Below are 13,412 nucleotides of genomic sequence, written 5' to 3' on the forward strand. Positions count from 1 at the left end.
CTTTCCTGATAAATGATTGTACAATTTCCTTTGTCAATTTCTAATGAATGGTGAATATGCATTAGTGCAAGCCCAGTCAATATGTCCTCTTGCATAGTACTGCGCATGTAACTCTTGATGCGTCTTAATCCAGAAAAGGATCTTTCGGCCTCATATGTTGTGATAGGTAAAACACATCCAATGTGAAGAAGAATTTTCACGTTCGGGACCATTACAAAGTTTAAAAGATTGAGCAGATTGCAGAGCTTGTCTGAAGTTTCTTTGCTCATGTTAACACAATAACGTCTCCAATCTCTGAGTTCTTTCTCCAAGTCCTTTACAGAAAGACAAGGCAGGTCGCTCCCCCAAAATATTAGTTCTGAGGCAAGTTTGGACAATTCCTCGTGTGAAATATTTGTCACATTGACAGGCAACAAAGAGCATATCGAATATGCCGCCAGATCTTCTTTCTGAAACCTTGTATTTAACTCACTGAGGAAAAGGTCCAGAAATGGAATGGCCACGACAGATCTATAATAATCTCTTGGATTACTTGTGGAGACATTTTCTCTGTGTTCCTGCTTGGAGCAAACCCTTTGGGTTTTAATCACTATAAAAAGGTCGTCTGCAATTTGTTTTGCATCTTCAAAGCAAGACTCCAATTCGGTATCTACCGCTCTACGAATTTCTTTGATCCTATCTACGTGTTCCTCAATTAACTTACTTGCAGTGAAAATGTCAATATCTCTTTTTTGAAGATTGAGAGTCAAAGGCTTTATTGTATCTAGGACATACCTTACAAACACAAATGTTATCAACACAGAGAAGGACGTCATCGAAGCCAAAAGCCCCTGTGCTGTCACATTAGTTTGTCTATCTCAAGACCAGTCTTCACTGGTACTTTCATCAAGGTTTTGATTGAGAATATGCTGCAGACATTTGATGACGAACTTGTACATAGTGTAGAACACATCAAAGCAGATATGACGCTCAACCCACCTATTCTTACAGAGTCCAACTAGTTTCTTCCTGGAAAAATCTACAGACCCATCATTTTCTATAATAGTCTCAAGAAACCCTTGTCGTTTACGGGAACTGTCAAAGAAAATAAACACTGAATTAAGGACATCTATCATAAACCTCACAAGGGGCAATTTGCAGGCTGAAGCGATGCTCAGATTCAATACATGACTCCGACAGTGTGTGTACAAAGCTAATTGGTTTAGAGACTTGATTCGTCCCTGACACCCCCGTTTTTCCGATGCCATTGCTGCTGCACCATCGTATGCTTGTCCTCGCATGTTCTCAATCGGAATTGCAAGCAAGCGGAGGATTTCAATAAGTTTATCAGCAATTGCTTCCCCAGTAGTTCTGCCTTTATTTGCAAAGTCAAGAAATTCCTCCTTAATGATGGCAGGGTGTTCTCTAGTATCTAGAAATCTGAGACACAAGACTAAAACTTCTTTGTTAGCGTACTTGTCAGTTACCTCATCGGCTATGATGGAATAAAAAACCCTCCCTTGTAAACCCTTCAAACGTTTACCTGTGATGTGATTTCCAATGAGTTGGATAACCTCATTCTGAATGATTTTGCTGGTATATAGGGCATTCTTTTTTGCTTTTTGTAGATGAGACCAGAGCTGCTCATCATGCTTTGCCAACAGCTGTAATATTGCCAGGAAATTACCTTTATTTGAGGAATCACTTGTGGTATCATCTCTGTGTCCTCGGAGAGGAATATTTTGTTTCCCACAAAGAATGATCGCATCTACTATTTTCTCAAGCAACTTTATGTTGTGCTGATACTGTGCCTGATTTTGCTGATTGAGTTTATACGGAAGAGACGAAGATGGCACTTCGGATGTCATCTTGGTTGTGTGATAAACAGATTTGGCACTCTTGTGGTGTTCTGAATTTTGATCCTTTAAAAGGGCAGATGTTTTTCCAAGGGCTTTCTTATACGCAGTTAAAGGTTGGGTAACAAATGTATTTTGATGTTGGACATCTGACTGAGGGAACATGACACAAAACTTACACAGACCGCCATTTAACAGTTTGCTGAAGGTCAACCATGAAAACTGATTCATCCAAGAAGATTGAAATGATAAAGTCTTTTTGAGTTCACCCGTATTCGTTGTTTGAGCACGGCCTGTTTTTAACTTGGCGACATCGTCTGGCAAGGGTTGATTCTGAATATAACTTATCTTTTCAGATGAGGACATTGTGTTCAACTTTATTGCACCTGTTACAATTTTACCAAGATCAGAAAAATCCGAATCGTTTTATATTTATCATGTTCTGTTGTCTTAATAAATTCATTGTGATCAGATTTAATGTCCGTCTTTTCATTTTGTGAGTCCATGGTGATTTCCGGGGTATCATCTGAATCAATACAAAGTTTAGACTTTTTATGGACAGGCTTCATTGGATTCAGTGGGTAAAACTGGGAAACAAACCACAAAATGATTTGGTGACCAATTGTTTGGGTTGCTATTTTCAGTGTGTGACCACATGATGTAGATGGGGGAACCCTGACGTATCTTTTCATCTGAAAATGGCTTTATTTCTTGATGAAGAAAATGTCTGTTTACAGCAACATTTTGTATTGTTGGATAAATGCTATATATTGGATGATTCGGGGCATTTGCCGCTGCGAAAAAATGAATCAAAGAACAATATTCCCCTGATTTGATTGAATTTAGAGTTTCATTTTGAATCGACTTGAGAAAATTCCCCGGTACAAGTGATCTGTCCGATACTGACGTCTCCACAACATATTGTACACTTGTGGGATGAGAACAGATCTTGTCGTAAGTTGCCTGTGACGCATACTTTCTCGAATTTTTTACAAGTTTTAATACGGTCATGACACGAAGTTCGATATGTCTCTCTTCATGACCAAAAATGGCTTTAGATAGGGCCCTATAGAAGCAATTGCCATCCCCGTACACTTTCACAGGACAAATATCTACTGGGCCATCTTCTGGATAAAGAGCCTCGGCAATTTTGTCCAGATTACCATCTCTGGGCAATATATCGAACCTCAATACACTCAGATCATAGGTGTAGTCTTTCTTGCAACTTTCGTATTTTAAAGATACATTGAGCTGCAAGGCTTGCCAGCCTTTTGCTGCTGCTTTCAGTAAAGAGGCATGTAAAAGATCAAAATCCCTTTCACCCATGATATATTTTGCATCTATTACTAAGCAAGAGTTAAAATTGGAAGGAAATGATAATCGGATTATTGTGAGAGAATTCTATTAATATTTACTTAGAATGATAAACGAATACTAGTATGTCACATTGAGTCTGGAGCAGAGGTATACTAAAGCCGATGACTTTATGACGATGCAGTAGCATAATGACAAGATTATGACGTCAATCCCTCGTAATAGGATATTAAACAAATCGTTCCTGTTTAGATTCGTTTAGAAACTCGAATAACATTTGTGATTTGATTCTAACCTCAGAATGACATTATAATACTAAGAAAGTTTATTCAGAAATATTTGTAATATAATAACAGTCAACTCATTATTCTTATAAATCGTTATATTGTAATTTTTTTTTTATCTTTGCAAATTCCATGGGGGGTCCGGACCCCCCCCCCCCCCCCTCTAGATCCGCGCATGATGTACACATATACAGACATATCACATATTCACAAAGGAATACAAATAAAATAAGTATGTCAACCCTTAAGACGTTGACAGAGGTGTAAGGGACAATAACTCTGGGTAGAGATTGAGAGGGAGGACTTTTTAAATGCGGGTTTGAATTGTTGCGCACATGAATTGAATGAACAATATACGGACAGTATATTTAAAGGCAAACACTTGCGTGCGGGTATTACTGTCTTATAACAGCATCAAGTCTAAGTTTCAATACGGAGAGAGATCATTATGTAAGAGAAAAATACATTTAATTTGGAGCTCCAAGTGACTTCCTAATGATCAAATTTTATATCAATAAATATAACATAACTAATACATCCAATTATTCAAAATTTGTTCTTGAATTCATTTCAATTATATTAAGGTTAACAACTTAGACACGTAACATGCATGTATATATATACACAGACATATCACAGATTAACAACTTAGAAACATAACATGCATGTACATATACACACAGACATATCACAGATTAACAACTTAGACACATAATATGCATGTACATATATACACAGACATATCACAGATTAACAACTTAGACACATAACATGCATGTACATATACACACAGACATATCACAGATTAACAACTTAGACACATAACATGCAGGTATATATATACACAGACATATCACAGATTAACAACTTAGACACATAACATGCATGTATATATATACACAGACATATCACAGATTAACAACTTAGACACATAACATGCATGTATATACACACACAGACATATCACAGATTAACAACTTAGACACATAACATGTATATACACACAGACATATCACAGGTTAACAACTTAGACACATAACATGCATGTACATATATACACAGACATATCACAGATTAACAACTTAGACACATAGCATGCATGTACATATATACACAGACATATCACAGATTAACAACTTAGACACATAACATGCATGTATATATATACACAGACATATCACAGATTAACAACTTAGACATATAACATGCATGTATATACACACACAGACATATCACAGATTAACAACTTAGACACATAACATGTATATACACACAGACATATCACAGGTTAACAACTTAGACACATAACATGCATGTACATATATACACAGACATATCACAGATTAACAACTTAGACACATAACATGCATGTATATATATACACAGACATATCACAGATTAACAACTTAGACACATAACATGCATGTACATATATACACAGACATATCACAGATTAACAACTTAGACACATAACATGCATGTATATATATACACAGACATATCACAGGTTAACAACTTAGACACGTAACATGCATGTACATATACACACAGACATATCACAGGTTAACAACTTAGACACATAACATGCATGTACATATACACACAGACATATCACAGGTTAACAACTTAGACACATAACATGCATGTACATATACACACAGACATATCACAGGTTAACAACTTAGACACGTAACATGCATGTACATATATACACAGACATATCACAGATTAACAACTTAGACACATAACATGCATGTATATATATACACAGACATATCACAGGTTAACAACTTAGACACGTAACATGCATGTATATATACACACAGACATATCACAGGTTAACAACTTAGACACGTAACATGCATGTACATATATACACAGACATATCACAGATTAACAACTTAGACACATAACATGCATGTATATATATACACAGACATATCACAGGTTAACAACTTAGACACGTAACATGCATGTATATATACACACAGACATATCACAGGTTAACAACTTAGACACGTAACATGCATGTACATATATACACAGACATATCACAGATTAACAACTTAGACACATAACATGCATGTATATATATACACAGACATATCACAGGTTAACAACTTAGACACGTAACATGCATGTACATATACACACAGACATATCACAGGTTAACAACTTAGCAATAAATGTGTAATATGTTTGCACCAATGGGATCAATATTGAACCAGTAAATACTTTTTTTTTTTTTTTTTTTACCAGTAAATACTTGGTTGTAGCATCCTGCACAGTTGTACTGAAAAGGTCAGGAGCTAACTTCCTTAAATCAGAAAATTTAGATATCATTGATATAATTTCGCAGAAGAAGGATATGTATAAAACTCTCAATTAAACGAAATCTGATATCTTAGGCCATAGTCGGATATGAAAGTAAGATTCATTTCACGTAATAAACACGGAAATACATACATGAATTTCTATAACGTTAATTGATGGCATTTCTATCAAGTCGGAAAAATAAGAAACGGAATAAAATCAAAAGGTATGTGCGTAGTACCATTTCATAAACTTAATAGTTATTTAAAGGTATTGAAAATCAATATCAACTGCATGCCAGGAGGTATTGTTTTTCTAAAATCATATTTCGAGAATTCAAACTGGCATATTTTGATTTGAATTTGATCACACTGAATCAAAATACAAAAGCATTCGATTTACGCAGTGCATTAGTAACCTAAAATACGATTTCCACAGTTTTTTACCAAGTTCCAATCCTAATATTTGCCACTTAACGTTTGTCATAATTGAGAAATTGTGATTTATATTTTGCCGTGCTACTCCTTTTGAAAACAAAGGAAGATTGTTCAAAACACCTATCGGGCGCCATATCGTTTTTCATGTGTTTAAAGGTCATAGGAGACGGTTTTTAACAATACCTTTTCTCTCCATAATTTCAACTTTGTTTCATATAGTCCTCATGAAAATGCTTTTTTAAGATTAATAACGATATATATATATATATATATATATATAATATATATATATATATATATATATATATAATTATTATTATTATTAAAACACTTTACACAAACAACTGATATACAATGAGTATATGCACATATTGATTTTCGATACACTTACATGTTTTATACATCACTGAATTATAAGTACATGTATTCAACACATAAATTAGCATATATTATACACAAGCACTATACATCAAGCATAGATATACAAGTATTATACATTGATTTACGTGTCTACATGTATGTACACCCGTTCGTTTGTATATTCGTGTCTATTTTTCAGCCTTGTTTTAAAGATTTACCTATACCCAGTCTTATCAACCTTACAGAAATTTTACTTTATATCAAGACCTTGCTGCCTTTTAGTTTCCAAGGTAACAGATACAATGTCAAGGTCATTGCAATGGACATTTTGAGACAGGAGTATATATAGGGCGACGATTCTTATTTCCTCCGTTAGGAATCAATATAAAATGTACATATAGGGGAAGTTTCCCCGGGAAGAGGGTTTTCTTGGGGGGTATCATATTAGAGAAAACGGGGCTTGGTTTCTTTTGGGGGGATCAAGCTGAATAAGTTTACTAGACGGAATAAAGCCCTTCTCTATAATTCTGTAACTAGAAATCAGCATGGTTGTTAAGTCATCACTTTAAAAGTTATTAAATGATATCAAAATTAACTATTAAACATGTACAAGCTTGTATAACACCTCGAATTAAATAGTTCTGTGGGGGAAAAACTATCCAGTTACGAGAATATCATAGGAATCTTGAAAGTTCCACAAAAATGTATGAGTAGCGGATTAATGTAAGTTTAATATCATATTGTTATCACTTCTCTTCGTGTATTAAGCATTGAAATCATCATCTAATGGAATATATCATATGGATTTACGGCATGTTGGATACAGACAACATACTGTGGAAGAGTTAATATAGGTCAGATCTCATTCATTAACTTAATGATTTTCATGTTAATTGTTGTCTCAGAGTCTGTAAATATTTTATCACTTATCATGTACAAGTGTCTGATCAAGCATGTCGGTATTCTATTCTATCATTTTTCATCCATTCATGCACGAGTTCAGCGTTAAAGGATTCGATGCGTTTGAAGTCAAATTCGGCCCCATGTCCAAATTAAATGATATTCCTCTAAAAAAATTTCATAGGGTGTATGTTTTCATAAAATGATAATCCTGTGTTCGTAAGAAGCTTTACTTATGTATAATACATATGTAAATACAGTATAGTTTACGATAACATTGTTCCAGTTTGACTTTACTTTAGACTATGTCATGAACCCATAATTAATATAATCCATCGTATTTCCCTATTTGTTTGAGTTTGCAAATGTGCACTCTGATTTTTATTCGAAAATTTAGTTGACCCTTCAAAAGTGTTGTGGCGGATGCTACGATTTGAACGACGATTTGTGTAATTGTATTTAGAAATTGTAGACAATTTTACCATTCAGCATTTGGTTTGTGTCATTTATATTTGGATTAAACTGAATTGTTAAAATCTAAAATAAATGAAAACCAAATATGTACATGAAGCTATATTTATGTATGCACTATATGTTCAATTCTTTTCCGAGTGCACTGAAGGTGTGTTCAGCGAAGACACGCACGGAAAACAATGCTACATTGGATTAAGTGAAAAGTGCATGAAATTCATTTCATTTAGAAGTGATGTGAAAATAAATATTAAAAAAGGATCTTCAAAATTGAATAGAACCCCATTCTAGATCCGCGCATGATTGGTGTATAGTACTTTAGTGATATTTTGTGCAAATATATGATATGTCTGTGTGTATATATACATGCAGGTTATGTGTCTAAGTTATTAATCTGTGATATGTCTGTGTATATATGTACATGCATGTTACGTGTCTAAGTTGTTAACCTGTGATATGTCTGTGTGTATATGTACATGTTATGTGTCTAAGTTGTTAACCTGTGATATGTATGTGTGTATATGTACATGTTATGTGTCTAAGTTATTAATCTGTGATATGTCTGTGTGTATATATACATGCATGTTATGTGTCTAAGTTGTTAATCTGTGATATGTCTGTGTATATATATACATGCATGTTATGTGTCTAAGTTGTTAACCTGTGATATGTATGTGTATATATGTACATGCATGTTACGTGTCTAAGTTGTTAACCTGTGATATGTCTGTGTGTATATGTAGATGTTATGTGTCTAAGTTGTTAACCTGTGATATGTCTGTGTATATGTGTACATGCATGCTATGTGTCTAAGTTGTTAACCTGTGATATGTCTGTGTATATATGTACATGCATGCTATGTGTTTAAGTTGTTAACCTGTGATATGTCTGTGTGTATATATACATGCAGGTTATGTGTCTAAGTTATTAATCTGTGATATGTCTGTGTATATATGTATATGCATGTTACGTGTCTAAGTTCTTAACCTGTGATATGTCTGTGTATATATATACATGCATGTTATGTGTTTAAGTTGTTAACCTGTGATATGTCTGTGTGTATATATACATGCAGGTTATGTGTCTAAGTTATTAATCTGAGATATGTCTGTGTATATATGTACATGCATGTTACGTGTCTAAGTTGTTAACCTGTGATATGTCTGTATATATGTACATGCATGTTACGTGTCTAAGTTGTTAACCTGTGATATGTCTGTATATATGTACATGCATGTTACGTGTCTAAGTTGTTAACCTGTGATATGTCTGTGTGTATATGTACATGCATGTTATGTGTCTAAGTTGTTAACCTGTGGTATGTCTGTGTGTATATGTACATGCATGTTACGTGTCTAAGTTGTTAACCTGTGATATGTCTGTGTGTATATGTACATGCATGTTACGTGTCTAAGTTGTTAACCTGTGGTATGTCTGTGTGTATATGTACATGCATGTTACGTGTCTAAGTTATTAACCTGTGATATGTCTGTGTGTATATGTACATGCATGTTACGTGTCTAAGTTGTTAACCTGTGGTATGTCTGTATATATGTACATGCATGTTATGTGTCTAAGTTGTTAACCTGTGGTATGTCTGTGTGTGTATATACATGCATGTTATGTGTCTAAGTTGTTAACCTGTGGTATGTCTGTATATATGTACATGCATGTTATGTGTCTAAGTTTTTAACCTGTGGTATGTCTGTGTGTGTATATACATGCAGGTTACGTGTCTAAGTTGTTAACCTGTGGTATGTCTGTGTGTATATATACATGCATGTTATGTGTCTAAGTTGTTAACCTGTGGTATGTCTGTATATATGTACATGCATGTTATGTGTCTAAGTTGTTAAACTGTGGTATGTCTGTGTGTATATGTACATGCATGTTACGTGTCTAAGTTGTTAACCTGTGATATGTCTGTGTGTATATGTACATGCATGTTACGTGTCTAAGTTGTTAACCTGTGGTATGTCTGTATATATGTACATGCATGTTATGTGTCTAAGTTGTTAACCTGTGGTATGTCTGTGTGTGTATATACATGCATGTTATGTGTCTAAGTTGTTAACCTGTGGTATGTCTGTATATATGTACATGCATGTTATGTGTCTAAGTTGTTAACCTGTGGTATGTCTGTATATATGTACATGCATGTTATGTGTCTAAGTTGTTAACCTGTGGTGTGTCTGTGTGTATATATACATGCATGTTATGTGTCTAAGTTGTTAACCTGTGGTATGTCTGTATATATGTACATGCATGTTATGTGTCTAAGTTGTTAACCTGTGGTATGTCTGTGTGTGTATATACATGCATGTTACGTGTCTAAGTTGTTAACCTGTGGTATGTCTGTGTGTATATATACATGCATGTTATGTGTCTAAGTTGTTAACCTGTGATATGTCTGTGTGTATATATACATGCATGTTATGTGTCTAAGTTGTTAATCTGTGATATGTCTGTGTATATATATACATGCATGTTATGTGTCTAAGTTGTTGACCTGTGATATGTCTGTGTGTATATGTACATGCATGTTATGTGTCTAAGTTGTTGACCTGTGGTATGTCTGTATATATGTACATGCATGTTATGTGTCCAAGTTGTTGACCTGTGGTATGTCTGTGTATATATGTACATGCATGTTACGTGTCTAAGTTGTTAACCTGTGATATGTCTGTGTATATATGTACATGCATGTTACGTGTCTAAGTTGTTGACCTGTGGTATGTCTGTATATATGTACATGCATGTTATGTGTGTTTTGTCTCTGATATATGATTGTGATCGTCGGTTAAAAAAGCTCTACAGAGCTTGTGTTGACTTGTTGATGAATATAGTACCGACTTTAAATAAAATTTACTTACTTACTTTATGTAGAAAAGAAAAAGAAGGTCGTTGTGGAATTACTGCAGGGTGGATGCAGTCGGGGGGAAAATTAACGAGTTGCTGAAACTTTGTCCGAAGCCATGATATGGGGGTGCATTTGTTGGGAGAGTGTTGGAACTATTAAGCCAGTGGAAGAAAATATCAACGCTGATCATAGTACCAGGACATCTTAGATGAAAACCTTTACCGATAATGGATACTTTTTTCAGGGCGATAATTCACCCGTCCCTTTAGAGCCAAATCAACTCCAGAATATGTGGCCAGAAATCGTATAAATTGTTTAAGCTGACCTGTCCAGTCACGAGACTTAAATATCATTGAAAATGTATGGCTTTATATTAAAAGGAAATTTCAATCCCGAAGAATTATGAAATTAAGATCTGATTTGATAGAGGAAATTCGGCGGATATGACCTAACATTCAAAAATTTGTATGGCTCCGCCCCGAAACGCATTCAGCAAGTTGTCAGATTTTAAGGACACGTCACGAAGTATTTAAAAATCGTAAGTACATATGTAGTAAAGGCCTCCGTATGTGTGAAATCTACTTGAACACGATTGATGGTTTCAAAAGCACGTGCAAAAAGTAAAAATGAAGTACATATGTACTTCATTTATATTAAAAATTTCAGCCGGCAAAATATTGATGCATTGTGACCGAATACTTTTTGCACGTGCTTTTGAAATCATCAATCGTGTTCAAGTAGAGCACGATTTCACACATACGGAGACCTTTCTTTTCCATCATTTACACCTCCCATCCCATCCACCGCTTACTTTACATTTAGTGGTATTTGCACAAAATATCACTAAAGGACTATACACCAATCATGCGCGGATCTAGAATGGGGTTCTATTCAATTTTGAAGATCCTTTTTTAATATTTATTTTCACATCACTTCTAAATGAAATGAATTTCATGCACTTTTCACTTAATCCAATGTAGCATTGTTTTCCGTGCGTGCCTTCGCTGAACACACCTTCAGTGCACTCGGAAAAGAATTGAACATATAGTGCATACATAAATATAGCTTCATGTACATATTTGGTTTTCATTTATTTTAGATTTTAACAATTCAGTTTAATCCAAATATAAATGACACAAACCAAATGCTGAATGGTAAAATTGTCTACAATTTCTAAATACAATTACACAAATCGTCGTTCAAATCGTAGCATCCGCCACAACACTTTTGAAGGGTCAACTAAATTTTCGAATAAAAATCAGAGTGCACATTTGCAAACTCAAACAAATAGGGAAATACGATGGATTATATTAATTATGGGTTCATGACATAGTCTAAAGTAAAGTCAAACTGGAACAATGTTATCGTAAACTATACTGTATTTACATATGTATTATACATAAGTAAAGCTTCTTACGAACACAGGATTATCATTTTATGAAAACATACACCCTATGAAATTTTTTTAGAGGAATATCATTTAATTTGGACATGGGGCCGAATTTGACTTCAAACGCATCGAATCCTTTAACGCTGAACTCGTGCATGAATGGATGAAAAATGATAGAATAGAATACCGACATGCTTGATCAGACACTTGTACATGATAAGTGATAAAATATTTACAGACTCTGAGACAACAATTAACATGAAAATCATTAAGTTAATGAATGAGATCTGACCTATATTAACTCTTCCACAGTATGTTGTCTGTATCCAACATGCCGTAAATCCATATGATATATTCCATTAGATGATGATTTCAATGCTTAATACACGAAGAGAAGTGATAACAATATGATATTAAACTTACATTAATCCGCTACTCATACATTTTTGTGGAACTTTCAAGATTCCTATGATATTCTCGTAACTGGATAGTTTTTCCCCCACAGAACTATTTAATTCGAGGTGTTATACAAGCTTGTACATGTTTAATAGTTAATTTTGATATCATTTAATAACTTTTAAAGTGATGACTTAACAACCATGCTGATTTCTAGTTACAGAATTATAGAGAAGGGCTTTATTCCGTCTAGTAAACTTATTCAGCTTGATCCCCCCAAAAGAAACCAAGCCCCGTTTTCTCTAATATGATACCCCCCAAGAAAACCCTCTTCCCGGGGAAACTTCCCCTATATGTACATTTTATATTGATTCCTAACGGAGGAAATAAGAATCGTCGCCCTATATATACTCCTGTCTCAAAATGTCCATTGCAATGACCTTGACATTGTATCTGTTACCTTGGAAACTAAAAGGCAGCAAGGTCTTGATATAAAGTAAAATTTCTGTAAGGTTGATAAGACTGGGTATAGGTAAATCTTTAAAACAAGGCTGAAAAATAGACACGAATATACAAACGAACGGGAGTACATACATGTAGACACGTAAATCAATGTATAATACTTGTATATCTATGCTTGATGTATAGTGCTTGTGTATAATATATGCTAATTTATGTGTTGAATACATGTACTTATAATTCAGTGATGTATAAAACATGTAAGTGTATCGAAAATCAATATGTGCATATACTCATTGTATATCAGTTGTTTGTGTAAAGTGTTTTAATAATAATAATAATTATATATATATATATATATATATATATATATATATCGTTATTAATCTTAAA

At 34.2% G+C, this 13,412-nt stretch overlaps 1 protein-coding gene across 1 annotated transcript; it reads right to left on the reverse strand.

Annotated features, from left to right (window-relative positions):
• Positions 1-857: 857 nt before the first annotated feature.
• On the reverse strand, positions 858-1,847 carry LOC125679992 (zinc finger MYM-type protein 1-like). The gene has a single exon (XM_048919441.2). The coding sequence runs from the start codon at positions 1,845-1,847 to the stop codon at positions 858-860; it is 990 nt and encodes a 329-aa protein (XP_048775398.2).
• Between the last annotated feature and the right edge of the window lie 11,565 nt (positions 1,848-13,412).

This window comes from Ostrea edulis, chromosome 2 (assembly GCF_947568905.1).
Source record: "Ostrea edulis chromosome 2, xbOstEdul1.1, whole genome shotgun sequence".
Lineage (NCBI taxonomy): Eukaryota > Metazoa > Mollusca > Bivalvia > Ostreida > Ostreidae > Ostrea > Ostrea edulis.

Bases quoted from the DNA above. Each gene is read 5' to 3' on its own strand.
- LOC125679992 (XM_048919441.2), bottom strand. From the start codon at position 1,847: ATGACATCCGAAGTGCCATCTTCGTCTCTTCCGTATAAACTCAATCAG.